This window comes from Dama dama, chromosome 12 (genome assembly GCF_033118175.1).
Source record: "Dama dama isolate Ldn47 chromosome 12, ASM3311817v1, whole genome shotgun sequence".
Lineage (NCBI taxonomy): Eukaryota > Metazoa > Chordata > Mammalia > Artiodactyla > Cervidae > Dama > Dama dama.
The window spans coordinates 74,293,657-74,310,359 of record NC_083692.1 but is presented as its reverse complement, the minus strand read 5'-3'; the positions used below and the strand labels follow the sequence as shown (position 1 = coordinate 74,310,359).

Here is a 16,703-nt window from a genome sequence, read left to right as displayed (position 1 = left end):
GAAAATTATAGGTATTCCTTTAACAAAAAGTATATTTTTCCTTCCTGAAGGAAACCAAGTGCAACCCACTCCAGTATTCTTGCCTGGAGAATCCCATGGACAGAGAAGCTTGGTAGGCTACAGTCCATGGGGTTGCAAAGAGTTGGACCCTACTGGAACGACTTAGCACACACATATTTTTTCCTTAGCGCATTTCCTTTTTTTTCCAACAATATATGTATTTTTGATGTGAGCCATTTTTAACGTTTTTTTTAAAATGCCAGGAAGTCCCTCCTTTGTCCATTTCTTGACAAAGAAGCTATATCAGTTAACAGTTTAACAGGAGAAAAATCAAACAAAATTTAGTAACATACATACATGTGAGAGAACTGGAAAACTGGGTAACTCACCAAAATGGCTAAAACCTTCACCTAAATACTGCCTGCAGCTAAAGAGAAAAGAGGATGTTGGGGATAGAGGTATGGTGAGAGGAAGGCAATTTACATGGAAATACAAAAGCAAATGTTTGGTAAACGAATATTTGCTGAGCTGTGCAGAGACAATGGGACACTGAGAAGAATCTTAACAAACAGACTCTGCTATGTTCCTCCCTGCTATACACCTAGTTCATATTATAGTTATCAAGGTGATAGTGTGTTGTGCTAAGTCACTTCAGTCGTGTCTGACTTTGCAACCCTATGAACTCTAGCCCACCAGGCTCCTCTGTCCATGGGATTCTCCATGCAAGAATACTGGAGTGGGTTGCTGTGCCCTTCTCCAGGGGATCTTCCCAACCCAGGGATGGAAACTTGTCTTCTGTATTGGCAGGCGGGTTATTTACCACCAGCACCACCTGGGAAGCCCATCAAGGTAATAGCTCCCTTCCTAAAACATATCCTGTCTACATTCTTTAGGCAGTTAAAGGGAAAATCAAAGTTTCTTCCTGAGTCTTTGCATCTTACTTGTCTTCATCTCAAAATAATTCTCATGCCAAAGAAATATTTTGGGGTAGCAAATTGTGCTTCCCTACAGCTATTTTATTGATAATCATTTTTTCTTTTCCTACAAGCAAAAGAAACTAATGCTGACCATTCAAAGCACAAAGTTACTGTTACAAGAAGTTAGTATAAAGAAATAAAATGCTGTCTTTTGTATCAGCTCTAAAAGGATCAAACCCGTAACCACTGCATTCACCTACCAACAGTGCACCTGAGAGGAATTCAGAATGGAGAAAAACTGGTAGCACTATATTGCTTTGGATACCTACCTCTAGATAGTTAAGATAATAGATAATTGTCTATTAGATAATTGCCCTTTGAAGGACAATTTTCAATGACCTCAGATTCTTGTATTTTTCTATACATAGAGAAGCACTAAAAGCATTAATTTGATATGTCTGTTCCTTTGTAATTAGCAGTAATCTGCTATTTAGTTTGACTACATGTTTTTCTCAGCAAAAAAATTTGTATCCTGGCTCCTCCCTCACCTCTTCAAACAGTTCCTCAGAGCTCTTTGAGAGACTGTCTCCTGGGCTGTTCTGCAGGCTTTTCTGGTAGCTCCGATGGTAAAGAATCCACCTGCATTGCCGGAGCTTGCAGTTCGATTCCTGGGTTGGGAAGATCCCCTGGAGGAGCGCATGGCAACCCACTCCAGTATTCTTCGCTGGAGAATCCCCGTGGACAGAGGTGCCTGGCGGGCTACAGTCCATGGGGTTGCAAAGAGTTGGACACTACTGAGCAACTAATCAAAGCACTCCTGGGCTGTAGTCTTCAGTAAGGTCCCTGAATAAAATTTAACTCACAACTTTTATGTTGTGCATTTTAACATCAGTCAATGTGTGTCCAAATATATGTTTGGTTTGTAGAAATGTGCACACGATAATTTTACCAATCTTATGTTTTCCTTGTCAAGTTTTTAATCTTACACATGTTCATCTATAAAAATAATGTAATAATTTTAATCATTGAATACATTCCACCACACTAAAATATTGTATTTCTTTACTCTCAAATTTATGGACTTGGGTTGTTTCCAGTATTGATCTCTTTCAGTCAATGCTGTAATACTTGCCATTGTTCTTGTGTCCTTAGGTAAGTACACATTTTACTCAAGTGTGATTAGACACACACATTTAACATATACACATGCAAAGTGATAGGTGAAATCTATTTCAATCTCTCTCTTTAAAGATGGCCATTTAAAACTTACATCTACATCACAACTTTTGGAAATCTAGACAATGTATTATATAAAATATAGTTGAAAAGACTTGTCCACTAAAAAATATAGTCACAAACTGAAAGTTGAGAATTATTTTATTTGGTGGGAATGTTTAGGACTCCAAGCCTGAGAAACAGCATCTCAGTAGCTCTGAGAAAACCTCCAAAGAGGCAAGAGAGGGAATCAGGCTATATATAAGTTTGCGACAAAGTGGGTAAGCAGTCTGAACATCAAAGACTATGGTAAGTAGTAAGGAAAACCAGGTATCATGGGAAGATGCAAGGCTCGGGCTCACTGAATTCATTCCTTTCATATGCATCTCAGCTATCTAGGGCCAAAACCCATTTCTACATTGTTTACATCCTTAATTCCTTGTTCACCATATGGAGTGGCAGATGTGGCAGATGGCTATTTCTTGCAACCCCCAGCTCTTCAGCAATTGCCATGGGGGATAGGGTGGTGGCATCTGCTGGATCGCAGGCATTCTGCTCTGTTTTGGGGCCCTCATTCACATTTGGAGGCCAGAAATCGCTGATGACTCGACATTTCTTGTGTACTGGTATGGCAGGAGATATTTTCATTTCATAGGCAGTTGAAATATTTTGGGGGTGGGGAATAGATTTTTCATGTAGAAGATATGAGTGTGCCTTAAAATATTTGAAGAGACATTATGTTTAAGTGGGAGTAGGCTTCCTTTATTAAACTACAGATCGTAGAACTAGTTAAGCACTCTAACAATAGACTAAGCTGTCCTGTGAAATAGTGGGCTCCTTGTGATTGGAGGAAACCATTCTGAGGCTAGGTGGTCATTTGTAAGGCAGTTTGACTGTTTTCTTGGGCTCCAAAATCACTGCAGATGGTGACTGCCATGAAATTAAAAGATGCTTGCTCCTTGGAATAAAGCTATGACCAACCTAGACAACATATTAAAACCTTTGCTGACAAAGGTCCGTATAGCCAAAGCTATGGTTTTCCCAGTAGTCATGTATAGATGTGATAGTTGGACCATAAAGAAAACTGAGCGCCGAAGAATTGATGCTTTTGAACTGTGATGTTGGAGAAAACTCTAAACTTAGAGTCTCTCTTGGACAGCAAAGAGATCAAACCAGTCAATGCTAAAGGAAATCAGTCCTGAAAGACTGATGCTGAAGCTGAAACTCCAATACTTTGGCCACCTGATGTGAAGAACTGACTTACTGGAAAAAGATCCTGATCCCTGATTCTGGGAAAGACTGAAGGCAGGAAGAGAAGGGGACTATAGAGAATGAGATGGTTGGATGGCATCACCAACTTGACGGACCTGAGTTTGAACAGGCTCCAGGAGTTTGTGATGGGCAGGGAAGCCAGGCGTGCTGCCGTTCACGGGGTCGCAGAGAGTCAGACATGACTGAGCGACTGAACTGAACTGGACTGATGATTGTTTTACTGACAGAAAGTTAGGAACTGAAAAATTACTTTACTGACTAGGAATCAGTGATAAAAAATCTTTTGCTTTCATATACACCAACTAGTTGGTAGCAAACTTTTTTCCTTTCTTTTCCATTCCTGGAAAAATTATTTTGTAAAACTTAATTACTCCCACTGTTGGATGACATCAGTTCTCTAAAGGGTGATTTCTCACTTCCCCAAAGAAATGGGTTTCCTGGATTGAGGATGGAAAGCTTTATATTGCGTTACCTTAGATATTGTAATTGTATAGTCCAGGACAAGAGGAGCAGAGCCCTCACTACTTCAGGACAAGAACTGAGGGGTATACTTTTGCACAGCTCAGTTCAGGACAAGCTAAAATGCATCAAGTCAAGAGTATGTTGCAAATATTTTTAATATGAAGGGCAGCCAAGTTGATAATACTAGTATCAATATTTGATAAACAAAAGAAAATATGATATAGCCATTACCTGTCCCTTATATGCCATTTTTTTATGCTTTCTATTCAGAAGATAATTGGCCATTTGTTAAAACAATTATTACTAACATAATTTGCCTAGAATGAAGAAGGGGTGGCTATATAATGGCCAATAAGGGTATGCTTTACTGTTTTTGCTTTGCTGTTAGGCTTACAGGTAATCAGCTATTGTAAGACAAAATAATGAAAACAAAATTATGCATGCATATGGTTTTGGAGATCTATTGACATAATTTAGAGATGGCTATGGATGTAACGTCAACTTCTGTGTCTCAAACTTGGTCTTACACCAAGAATGAGGAAATTATCCTATAGTGTACTTTGCATTCTGAAAGCATTTCTTCTTACATACATTGACAATGAAAATGTGTATGATTCATTAATAACTTTCTGGTGCTCTGTGTCTAGCCCAAGGAATTGTGAGTGACTTTTATAAACTCCACATATTTCTATAACATAACTGCCTCTGAACCTAGAATTTTAGAGATGAAAATAGCCTTGGAAATACTCTAGTTCTACCTTCTAGTGTCAGTCAGACAGCTGAAAAGTGACAAAAGTTAGTTGTTCCTTTTTTACTAACGGGTACTACCTTAGATATTAAGAAGAAAATGAGATATAACATTGACCCTAGTCTATTCTACCTGGATTAAGAAATCATAGGAAACTAGGGTGGAGAAGATTTTGTAGTTGTTTCCTATAATTTGAAAAATGAAATGACAAATTTTATCATCTATGAGATACTTTGTAGAAAATTTGGATATTTTCAGAAAAACTTTTTTAAAAGATGAGACGATCTTTAAAAATTGAATAAATACCACTAACTACAGGTTATTAACCATTATGCTTTCTCTTCCTCCTCTTCCTTCTTCTTTCCTCCTTTTCCTCTTCTGCCCCCCTTGTCTCCTCTTCCTCCTAATTAATTTCTTCTTATCTTCATCTATCTCTCTCTCCCTTTCTCCCTCTCTCTCTTTAATGTTATTCCACTAAATTATCATGATATTTGTCAGGCTTTATCTAGGAGACTGAAAATTATATGAAATCCCTCATGGCCTCAAATTTTATATGTTTAAAATTAATAACTGTAGCTTTGTAGGCTCATTTTAATTTTAAAAATGGAATTTCTTTCCTTTCCAATGTTTGTCTCCTCTGTATTGCTCATGTAAATACATGATCAGAAAAGCCAACACTGGCCCAAATCTTCCACACGGAGATGAGAATCGCATAATGGAAGTTTGTAATGAGGTCAGTTCATGCCTTTTTAATCCGTTTCTATTCTTGAGTAACTTACGTTTCTGATTCCCCTTAAAACTAGAGATTGTAACTCAAATGCACTGAGTGAAGTCCTTGAAAGGGTAGGATTTAGTGCCTCAACAATCAGGTTATAATCACATAAATTAAAGCTTTTAACAGTTTAAATATTTTTAATTGGTTAATTTATGGTTACTGTTCAGTTTTGCTTTTAAGCTTTTAAATATCTGTTGTATTAGTTATATTTTTCACTGAAGAATACAGAGTGTAGAACTTCAGTCAGTATAGTGACAAATTAATACCTATTTGTTGTATTGGGTACACAGGGCTAAAGCCAAAAATGTCTCCTGATCCACAAGAGGTTGTGCAGGGTTTTCTTCTGGGATCAAGTGGCCACATGGTGCCCAATGTATTAAGGCAAAATGTCAAAAAACAATTTAGAGGCAATTAACACATTACTTAAATTTTCTCTTTTGAAAATCTGTGTTCAAAATGCACCACATGTTGTTATATAAAATATTTCCAAAAGAACAGACAGATTTTGATAAATCCAGGTGTGTCAGGCATGTTTGGGAAGAGACAAAAGGCAGAGTCGGAAGAGATTGAAGACACATAGGTGACTCATTCACCATTGGTCTTTATGTAACAGAAGGTGAACTCAGATTAACTATTGTTCAAAGGATGAAAGGAATGTTCTTGATTTTCACAGAAACTTTCAGAGTATTACCATTGCCTCTTCTTTCAACATTGTCACAAATTGCTTCTATTAAGCTTCCTAAAGCACTGTCAAACACTTTATGATTCTCAGTTTCGAGAACATTAATGTAATCCACTGGTGTTACATTCAAGGCTAATTGCACCCATGATTTGCTCTTAACCTACCACTCCCAGCTTCATTTTTACTGTTCCTTAAGCACACCCTCCTCCAGCCAAGCCAAGCCACTGAACTCATGGCTCTCTGAGTATGTCTTTCATGTTTTCACCTTTGTAGTCCTGCTATTCCCCACGCTTAAAATAGCCGTTTCCTAGCCAGTTTCGGCTAGCAAATTATAAGCTTTTAAATAGTTTTAGCTAAAATGATATATATCCCATGATATGTTACCACTTTGGCATAGTTTATTCATTTTGCTAATATCTATGGTATTCTTTTATCAGTTATTGTTTTCTTGTTTCTGATTTTATATTTTCATTTTTAAAATGAATATCTTATCTCTCTATGATAGGGTCCATACCCAATTATCTCTATTTCTCACTTCTACTTTCCATAGCAGTCATAGACGTTAAATACTAGTTTATTGACTATTTACATAGTCTCATTAAATTAACTTTTAATTGAAAACTTATCATATTTCTTTTGTATATATACTAGATACAGTGTCAATCACGGTGACATTTTCCTGATTTTCTTTTACTTAGGTAACAGTAGATTGGATACATGGCTCACACAAATGAATCAATGGTATCTGAGTTTGTGCTTCTGGGACTCTCTAATTCTTGGGAACTTCAGCTTTTCTTTTTCACCATCTTCTCAATAGTGTATGTGACATCAGTTCTGGGCAACATCATGATTATTGTTATTGTTTCCTCTGACTCCCATTTGAACTCTCCTATGTACTTCCTGCTCAGTAACCTTTCTTTCATCGACATCTGCCAATCTAACTTTGCCACTCCCAAGATGCTTGTGGACTTTTTTGTGGAGCACAAAACTATCTCCTTTGAGGGTTGCATGGCCCAAATATTCCTTCTTCACAGTTTCGTTGGGAGTGAGATGATGTTGCTTGTAGCTATGGCATATGACAGATTTATAGCCATTTGTAAGCCTCTACACTATAGCACAATTATGAATCGAAGACTATGTATAATTTTTGTGTTTATTTCCTGGGCTGTGGGTATTCTTCATTCTGTGAGCCACTTGGCTTTTACAGTGGATCTGCCGTTCTGTGGCCCTAATGAGGTAGACAGCTTCTTTTGTGACCTTCCCCTGGTGATAGAGTTGGCTTGCATGGATACTTACGAGATGGAAATTATGACCCTAACTAACAGTGGCCTGATATCACTGAGCTGTTTTCTGGCTTTAATTATTTCCTACACTGTCATTTTGATAACTGTCCGTCACCGCTCTTCCAGTGGATCATCCAAGGCACTTTCTACATTAACTGCTCATATCACAGTGGTGATTCTTTTCTTTGGGCCTTGCATTTATTTTTATATATGGCCTTTTAGCAGACTTTCTCTGGATAAGTTCCTTTCTGTGTTCTACACTGTTTGTACACCCCTGTTGAACCCCATCATCTACTCTCTGAGGAATGAAGATGTTAAATCAGCCATGAGAAAATTGAGAAACCATCATGTGAGCTTCTGGAAAAACTAGGGAACACCATGAAGGAACAAAAATATGCAATGGAAATGAAGAGCCCCTACTGGATCACAGCATCAAGCCAATTAGTTTTGCTAATGACAGGGGTTATTGAATCACAGAATTGGATTTTTCTCCCAACTGCAAGGGAATTACATAAAACCAGTTCCTGGTTTGCTATTTAATTTTAACCAGTTTTTCATAGTTTATAATTCTAAAGTACAAATTCTCTTTAAAATATTTAGTAACCTTTCAAAATATTTTTTACATAATTTAGAGATTCTATTCTACATAAAATCTATTTATGTTACTAAGTTTGTGATTCTCTTCAATTGAACTTGTGTGATTTTTATGCCTTGCAATCAAAACATTCAAGTAAATTATGTTTCTGTTAGCCTCTATCAACTTATTTAGAATATTTTTTTCTATAAATTGACATAGTAGAAAAATATTGTTTTAAAACATAGATTTCACCTCACTTATATGCATTTGTTGCATGTTTGTTAGCTTGTCTTTTCCTCATGTATTGAAAATTTTTGGATATTTATAGTTTTTCCTATCTGCTGCTATGTCCCAATAAAATTTTTCTGTTTTTCCTAGATTATTTGATAGTCATTTCTATTCATTACAAAATGTTTTCTAGATATTTGCTGCTAACTGCAGCATACATATCTATTTCCCTAGTCTACTTATTTTTAAGTAGAAAAAGTTAGTTATCATGAATTCTACATTAGTCATAAATAATTGCAAATATCTTTGAAATTGTCTGCAAATACATCAGGTATAGAATATTTAAATTCACAGAAAAAGTCAATTCGATATGTACCTAAACACATACAAATGCACAAAAATGACAAATTTTTTTTGCAACTGAGGATCAAGTCTGAGATCTTTTCTTTTGTATTTCTTGGAAAACAGAAGAAAGAATGTAAAATTCTTGTACCTGTAATAATGCTTTGCATGCGTGCTAAGTTGCTTCAGTCATGTCCAACTCTTTGCGACACAATGGACTGTGGCCCGCCAGGCTCCTCTGTCCATGGGACTCTCCAGGCAAGAATATTGGAGGGGCTTGCCATGCCCGTCTCCAGGGAATCTTCCTGACCCAGGGATTGAACCCAGATCTCTTATTATCTCCTGCATTGGCAATCAGGTTCTTTACCACTAGCACCACCTGGTAATACTGGTTTTAAAATCCGTGCTGGAGAAGACTCTTGAGAGTCCTTGGACAGCAAAGAGATCAAACCAGTCCATCCTAAAGGAAATCAATCCTGAATATTCATTGGAAGGACTGATGCTGAAGCTGAAGCTCCAATATTTTGGCCACCTGAGGCGAAGCACCCACTCATTTGAAAAAGACCCTGATGCTGGGAAAGATTGATGGCAAGAGGAAAAGAGGACAGAGGATGAGATGGTTGGATGGCATCACTGACTCAATGGACATGAATTTGAGCAAACTGGGAGACAGTGAAGGACATGGGAGCTTGGCATACTGCAGTCCATGTGGTCACAAGGAGTCGGACGTGACTTAGCGACTGAACAACAAATTATTTTTCATTCACTGGCCAAAGGTTTCTTATGTACTTCTCCCTTTGCCTTATGAAAAAGGCCTTATAACAAAATGACTAAATGTATTCACCAAAGAAAAAAGAGTCACTTAACAGAAAATAGAAAGCCTGCAATTGTTATCACATTGGGTTCAGTATTTTAATTATATTTTAAGACACAACTTAGTGACTATGTGTTTAGATATTAACTCTGCATGATAAATGAGTGCCAGCTGAGTCTTAGACATGGATAGTCTTTTAGAACCATGATACTAACTATTAGCTAAGGATTCTTGGGACTTTAGACTTCAGGTCAAATTTATTTGTACAGTATCAAACATGGTAATGTTCCTTTAACATGATTTTTTTTAAACAAATTTTTTATAGTGCCAAAAACATTTTACATATGTAATAAGCATTAATGCATTCATGATATTGTTGGTAGTATTTTTTTCTCTTTTAAATCTGACTTGCAAGTGAAAATAGAGAGTTGCCAATAGTTTCCTTGAAAAATTGTCATTCTGATCCTCAATAGTCAAATACTGAGGTAGAGGAGGGGGAGGCGACACAAGGAAAGATGGAGGCAAGGGAAGACAGTGGGAGAAAGGGGGAAATTAGAATTTGTGATGGCGATTTGATTTGGCCAGTTCCTTGTACTACCAGAGACACATTCTTCCACTTTCTAACCATTGTTGGGTCTACTGGGGATTTAAGTGATCAGGCACAACCTATCACATTGAGTTTGATAAAAAAAAATTGAAAAGTCGAAAAGTTAAAAAAAAAAAGATTGGCAAATATGACTAAATTAATTTCCACAAAAGTTTTAGTTTTTTTTTTTTTAATTCCATCACAAATAAAGTCAAGAGAAAGATAAGGTGACCAGCAGTATTATCCACAGGGGTAATATCTTTAATTTGTAAAGAGGTTTTATAAGTCAGTAAGCAAATACCCATGGCATCCAGTCCCATCACTTCATGGCAAATAGATGGGGAAACAAAGGAAACAGTGACTTTATTTTTTTTGGACTCCAAAATCACTGCAGATGGTGACTACAGCCATGAAATTAAAAGACAGTTGCTCCTTGGAAGAAAAGCTATGACCAACCTAGACAGCATATTAAAAAGCAGAGATGTTACTTTACCAACAAAGGTCCATCTACTCAAAGCTATGGTTTTTCCAGTAGTCATGTATGGATGTGAGAATTGGACTATAAAGAAAGCTGAGTGCCAAAATATTGATGCTTTTGAACTGGATGTTGGAGAAGACTCTTGAGAGTCCCTTGGGCTGGCAAGGGGATCCAAACAGTCCATCCTAGAGGAGATCAGTCCTGAATATTTATTGGAAGGACTGATGCTGAAGCTGAAACTCCAATACTTTGACTACCTGATGTGAAGAACTGACTCATTGGAAAAGACCCTGATGCTGGCAAAAGATTGAAGGCAGGAGGAAAAGGGGACGATGGAGGATGAGATGGTTGGATGGCATCACCAACATGATTGACATGAGTTTGAGCAAGCTCCAGGAGTTGGTGATGGACAGGAAGCCTGGTGTGCTGCAGTCCATGGGGTCACAAAGAGTCGGACACGACCGGGTGACTGAGTTGAACTGAAGCAAATACCGAGAAGCCAGTAGAAAAATTAGCAAAGTATAATATTAGGCAGTTTATTATTAAAGAATTGCAAGTGACTCAAACATATTAATAAACATTAAAACTACCATATAAAAAGTGGAAGTTTAGTACAGTGAGAAACCACACCGCTCACCCAGTGAGATAGCACCGCTCGGAACTCTCACTTTCCTCCCATGAACTTATGTTCAGACCAGCTCCTCCAAATGTCCTCCTGTCTCTCTATAAAGTGACCTCCTTCTCTTCTGTTTGCCAGGCTTGTGTATGGTTTTGCCACAGCTTGCAATTGCAATATGTCTGCTATCCCTGAATAAAACCATTTTTCTAGTTAAGATAACTGCCTGCTTTATTTTAAAGGTTGGCATGACTTATGGTTTTATTTTATTTTTAAAGATTAAACTGGAGGAATCGATTGGAAAAAGTCAATGGTAAAAAGTGAGATCATCAGAAGATCTTGAAACATTTGAGGAGAAAACTGATGATGGTTTAGACAGGGGAGTAAAGTGAATATAATTTAATAAACTGGGAATATTTTGGAGGAATACAAAGTAGAATGTAGAAAAAAAAAAGTGAGGAAAAGGAAAGAACTAAGTTTCTGGCTGAAAATGCTGGGGCAAAAGAAATGCCATTAGCTGGGGATGGGGCAGAGTGAAGGGGGAATAGGTTTGGAAACAGAAGAATTGAAATATCTGTGAAATATTAAAGAGAAAGCTCAACAAGGAAGCTGGTCTATCAGTAGAGAATTCAGAGAAACCTGGGCTTCTTTACGGGCTCCCCAAGTTTCCCTTCCTTGCTGTCACCTGCTCATCTCTGCAGACTTTAGTCCTTTCTCTGCTCTGAGACCTCTTTCCACAAAATCCAAAAGCAAACTACTTGCACATCTAAGCAGTTTTACCCACTGTATGCCCAAATGAGCTTTCTTTCTGATCCTAATGTATGGTTAAGTAATGAGCAAAGACAATTAAAATATTGGATTTTGAGGGGTAGCTTATTATAAGGTATGGAGTTTGAAAAATGTTATCATAGATAATTTCCATAAAAAGAAAAAAGCAAAGAATTAAAGAAAAGATTCTAATTCTCTTAGGCCCATTGCCAGATTTATATTTCTTATGACACGTATTCCTGCTCTGGGTGTTTGGGCTAGTATTTACTGGCTTAGTCACTTTAAACATGGGAAAAAAGGCACGTGGAGGGAGACAGCTTGTTGAACAAGAGTAACTGGTGTTGCAAACTCCTAGGTCACCACATTTCCCTCTTGTGATGTGTACTTTGCTTTCAATTATAGACAAATAACTTAAATGTTTTTGTCATCTTGTTTTTGAGAAAAACAACTCGAAGTGTAGCAGTAATTCCCACAGCAAGATGACCTCACTTAATAAAGGAAGTTTTTTAATTGGCTATTGCAATCCATGGGATTGGTTATCTGATATCTGGGGGCCTGTAGTATGGAGCCTGGTGGGCTGCCGTCTATGGGGTCGCACAGAGTCGGACACGTCTGAAGTGACTTAGCAGCAGCAGCAGTATGGTATTCAAATGTTGTTTTATGGACTCTTGTGACTCAATCATTTTTTTTAAAAAAAGCCAATAGGTTTTGGAGGTTTCTTTTCTTCAACCTATTATTGCTCCCCTGTGATTTCTCTCAAAACTGGTATGCGGAATTTAATCACATGAAGCAAAAAATTAAATATAGATATTAACATTCAGAGTTAAAGGGATTCTGGGCGAAAGTAATTATACAATTGAGATGACAAGATTCTGTAATAGCTTATATGGGACAAGAATCTGAAAAAGAATGGATATTTGTATATGTATAACTGAATCACTTTGCCATATACCTGAAACTAACACAATATTGTAAATCAACTATACTCCAATATAAAATAAGAATTAAATTAAAACAAGAACTTGGAGTTTGTATATGAGATTCTAAAATCTGAAATAAAACATTAGACTTTTCTGATTATTGTCACTGCTAACACATTGATGGACTGAAGCACCCAGGTGAAGGTAAGCATATTGCTAAATTATTTTGAAAAAATAGATATGGTGATAGAGAATAGAATGGGGCTAAAAGTTGTCATTTTAAAAAGCCAATAGATTTTGCATTTATCACTTTGAAAACTCTTGTCAAGCCTTGTATCTACATTGATACACTATAGGAAGATGTTTTAAAAGGCATAAGATTCTATGAATAATACAAAAAAGTAATTGGTAATTTTTATATTTTAAAATGCTCTCCATGTGTGGATGTCTTACCTTGAATAAATAATACAGTATATCTAATCCAGCTGTCATTGAATGTGATGACAGACACACAGAAAAATTTTCCCAGATTCTGAGATCTGGCCATACGCTTCATTTCAAGGGTTCTTACAAGAAATCACAGATCATTTCAATTTTATTTTGAATGATACAATTATCACCATGCATTTATATAAAAATATAAATTGCTTTTCAAATTCTGTATATAGAAGTATATGTATAGAATTTGGAATGCAATTTTACATCTATTTTTTTTTAGAAAACAAAAAAGGCTAGATTTTTAGTGTGTGTCCTTATTTTAAGACTGAATTTACAGCTTTCTAAAATTGTTTAAGCCTATGAGGCAGACTATTGTTCAAAAAAGGCGATTATGTCCATTTCATAGTAAGGTTAAAAGCTAAGTTTCCATTATTTAATTTCTAATAAACTGGCCAAAATTATACTGATGTTTTTCAAGAGAATGCTTATTTCACATAAACAATTTGTTGCACATGTTTGCTCTTCCTTTTGTCTGAAGTAGATTCTCTCAAGGCTTGCTCTTCATTTTCTTTAGTTGCTGCTGAAATGTAACCTGCCCTGTGAGCTTTTCTGACCACTTGGTTAGGATTCCTTTGCCCTGCTTTACTTTCTCTGAAGCACTTATCACTAAATGACATAATATATATTTTATCTCCGTTGCCTCCGCCAGTCCCACCATTTCTTTAGAATATAACCAAATGTGAAAGTGAAGTCTCTCAGTCGTGTCCGACTCTTCGCGACCCCATGGACTGCAGCCTACCAGGCTCTTCCGCCCATGGGATTTCCCAGGCAAGAGAACTGGAGTGAAGGTGGGACATATTCCCCACCCCCACCCCACTTTTTTTCCCATTGCTTTGCCTCCAGAACCCATAAGGTTGCATGGTGCAGGGCAGGCAATTTTTATTATTTGTTGAGCTAATTAATTATATAAATTATGTTTTCAGCTGACTTTGGAAAAACACTTTTGTTGTTGTGATAAACTCATCACAGAAAGAAGAGATTAAAAAATCACCAGCAAAGATAAGTGGTGCAAATATAAGTTTAAATAACAAACATATCATAGTAATTAAATTATATTCAATTCCATCTTTGAAGTGCTTTGAAGGTCAGATTAAATAATATTATATTCAACTGCTGTGAAAAGGAGATCATATGGAGAGAAATAAAGAGTGATTGAAAAGAACATATGCTTCTGAGTTTCTAGGAAGATATTTTGACTACTAAATCATGTAAAATTCAAATTGTTTTTAATATAGAAAAGTGAATATAATTTGTCACTCATAGTAGTTTAACTTGTTACAAATTAATTTCTCTCTCTTATTATCACTGTAGATTTTCTCAAATGCATGGCCACATCTCACATATTTCTCCAATGTCATTGCTAAAGTAATTGGTCTGATTTTCATCTCTTTGCACTTGGCCTAAATTTCTTGTCCCTCCAAGATTCTGTAAAAGGCATCAGATTCATCTTTTGAATTTCTAATCTGAATGTGTAAGTATGGTACATGGGACTTTCAAAGTGCTATTGAGATCTTGCCCACTTCTATTAAAAAGTATATTGGTATATAATATCAAATCAAATTTTCCCTTCCTTCCATATTGACTTATTTATTAGATACATCTGTTATCTCTATCCATCTTTTATCTAACCAATCCATAAATGCAAAAGTAAATGACAATTTGTATAGTTATATAACACAAGGAAAATATAAATTTCCAGAAATAATATTAATACCTTTATCCGTTAATTTTTTTAATAAATAATTATTTTTCTTCCCTTTAGCTAACTTGAGCAGCCCAGATTCATTTAACGGATGGAGCAATAAGTCAGTGGTTACTGAATTCATTTTGTTGGGCCTGTCTAGCTCTCGAGAACTCCAGCTCTTCCTTTTTTTTATCTTCTCTGTGTTTTATGGTGCTGCAGTGTTGGGAAACATTCTTATCATTCTCACAGTGATTACAGACTCTCGACTGCATTCTCCGATGTACTTTCTTCTTAGCAATCTCTCCTTCATTGATGTGTGTCAGGCTACATTTGCCACTCCCAAGATGATTGCAGACTTCCTCAGTGAACACAAGACCATCACTTTTGAGGGATGCATGTCACAGATTTTTTTCTTGCATGTTTTTGGGGGCAGTGAGATGGTACTTCTTGTTGCCATGGCCTATGATAGATATATCGCTATATGCAAACCTCTGCATTACATGACCATCATGAACCGAAGAGTGTGCACTGTCCTGGTGGGAGTCTCCTGGGCCATTGGCATCTTGCACTCAGCCAGTCACCTGGTATTCACAGTAGATCTTCCTTTCTGTGGACCCAACAAAGTAGACAATTTCTTTTGTGACCTCCCCCTCGTGATTAAACTTGCCTGCTTGGACACCTATGTTCTAGAGATCCTGGTGCTCACAAATAGTGGCCTGTTGTCACTTATCTGTTTTCTCCTTTTGCTCATTTCTTACACTATCATCCTGGCTACTGTCCATCGCCAAGCCTCTGGTAGGACATCCAAGGCACTTTCCACTCTGTCTGCCCACATTACTGTTGTAGTTCTGTTCTTTGGCCCATTAATCTTTATCTATATTTGGCCCTTTGAAAGCTTCACAATTGATAAATTTATCTCTGTGTTTTTTACTGTATTCACTCCTCTTCTTAACCCTATGATTTATACCCTAAGGAATAAAGATGTAAAGGAAGCCATGAAGAAACTAAGGAACCAACATGTGGGTTCCAAGGAAGCCTTTTAGACAACTGTGATGAAGCAACACAAGTCCTTTCTTCTTGTTTTTTGTAATGCACATGTTTAATTGTTATCATTGTGTTTCTATCATAATTAGTCTTTCCAGTGATAAGACCTGAATTTGTCACTCTAAAGTTGGCAAATGCAGTGCAGAACCTCATATTAAGTTACCAGTTTGATATTCTGTGGCTCACTTCATCTTCCCTGAAATGGTAACTGTGCTGTGCTTACTTGCTCAGTCATATCTGATTCTCTGCGACCCCATGGACTGTAGCCCGCCAGGCTCCTCTGTCCATGGGATTCTCCAGGCCAGAATACTGGAGAGGGTTGCCATGCCCTCCTTCAGGGGATCTTCCCAGCCCAGATATTGAACCCAGGTCTCCCACATTGCAGGCAGATTCTTGACTGTCTGAGCCATGAGGGAAGCCCCAAAACAGTAACTACATATATTAGAATTTATAATTTCCCTTATATAGGTCTTGTTAAAAAATCTTGCAGCCTTCTAAAGATACCTCCATATTAAATCAGATTAGCAAACACATCTAACTTGACTGGAGTAGCATAGAAAGCAATTTAGTGCTAAAAATAGAAATTGCTTTGACATTACAGGTGAAATGAAAACTTTCATAAGTTATAGTTCATAACTATTTCAGCTAATAACTTGATTTCTATAAGTAGTTGCAAATATTCCACATTCACAAATGAGGCAATACTGTTCATAAATTTTAAATTATAATTAAATTTTGAATATCCCAATTACTATAGTATCAATGATAGGACTAAGTTTTGATGCTCTGATTTT

The 16,703-nt window shown here is 36.8% G+C and overlaps 2 protein-coding genes across 2 annotated transcripts; both read left to right on the top strand.

The window, feature by feature from the left end:
• The first annotated feature begins 6,788 nt into the window (after window positions 1-6,788).
• Window positions 6,789-7,724, top strand: LOC133067296 (olfactory receptor 4K1). The gene has a single exon (XM_061158448.1). The coding sequence runs from the start codon at window positions 6,789-6,791 to the stop codon at window positions 7,722-7,724; it is 936 nt and encodes a 311-aa protein (XP_061014431.1).
• Window positions 7,725-11,518: 3,794 nt separating this feature from the next.
• On the top strand, window positions 11,519-15,908 carry LOC133066878 (olfactory receptor 4K1-like). The gene is made up of 2 exons (XM_061158270.1): window positions 11,519-11,543; window positions 14,944-15,908. The coding sequence occupies exons 1-2, from the start codon at window positions 11,519-11,521 to the stop codon at window positions 15,906-15,908; spliced, it is 990 nt and encodes a 329-aa protein (XP_061014253.1).
• Window positions 15,909-16,703: the final 795 nt, after the last annotated feature.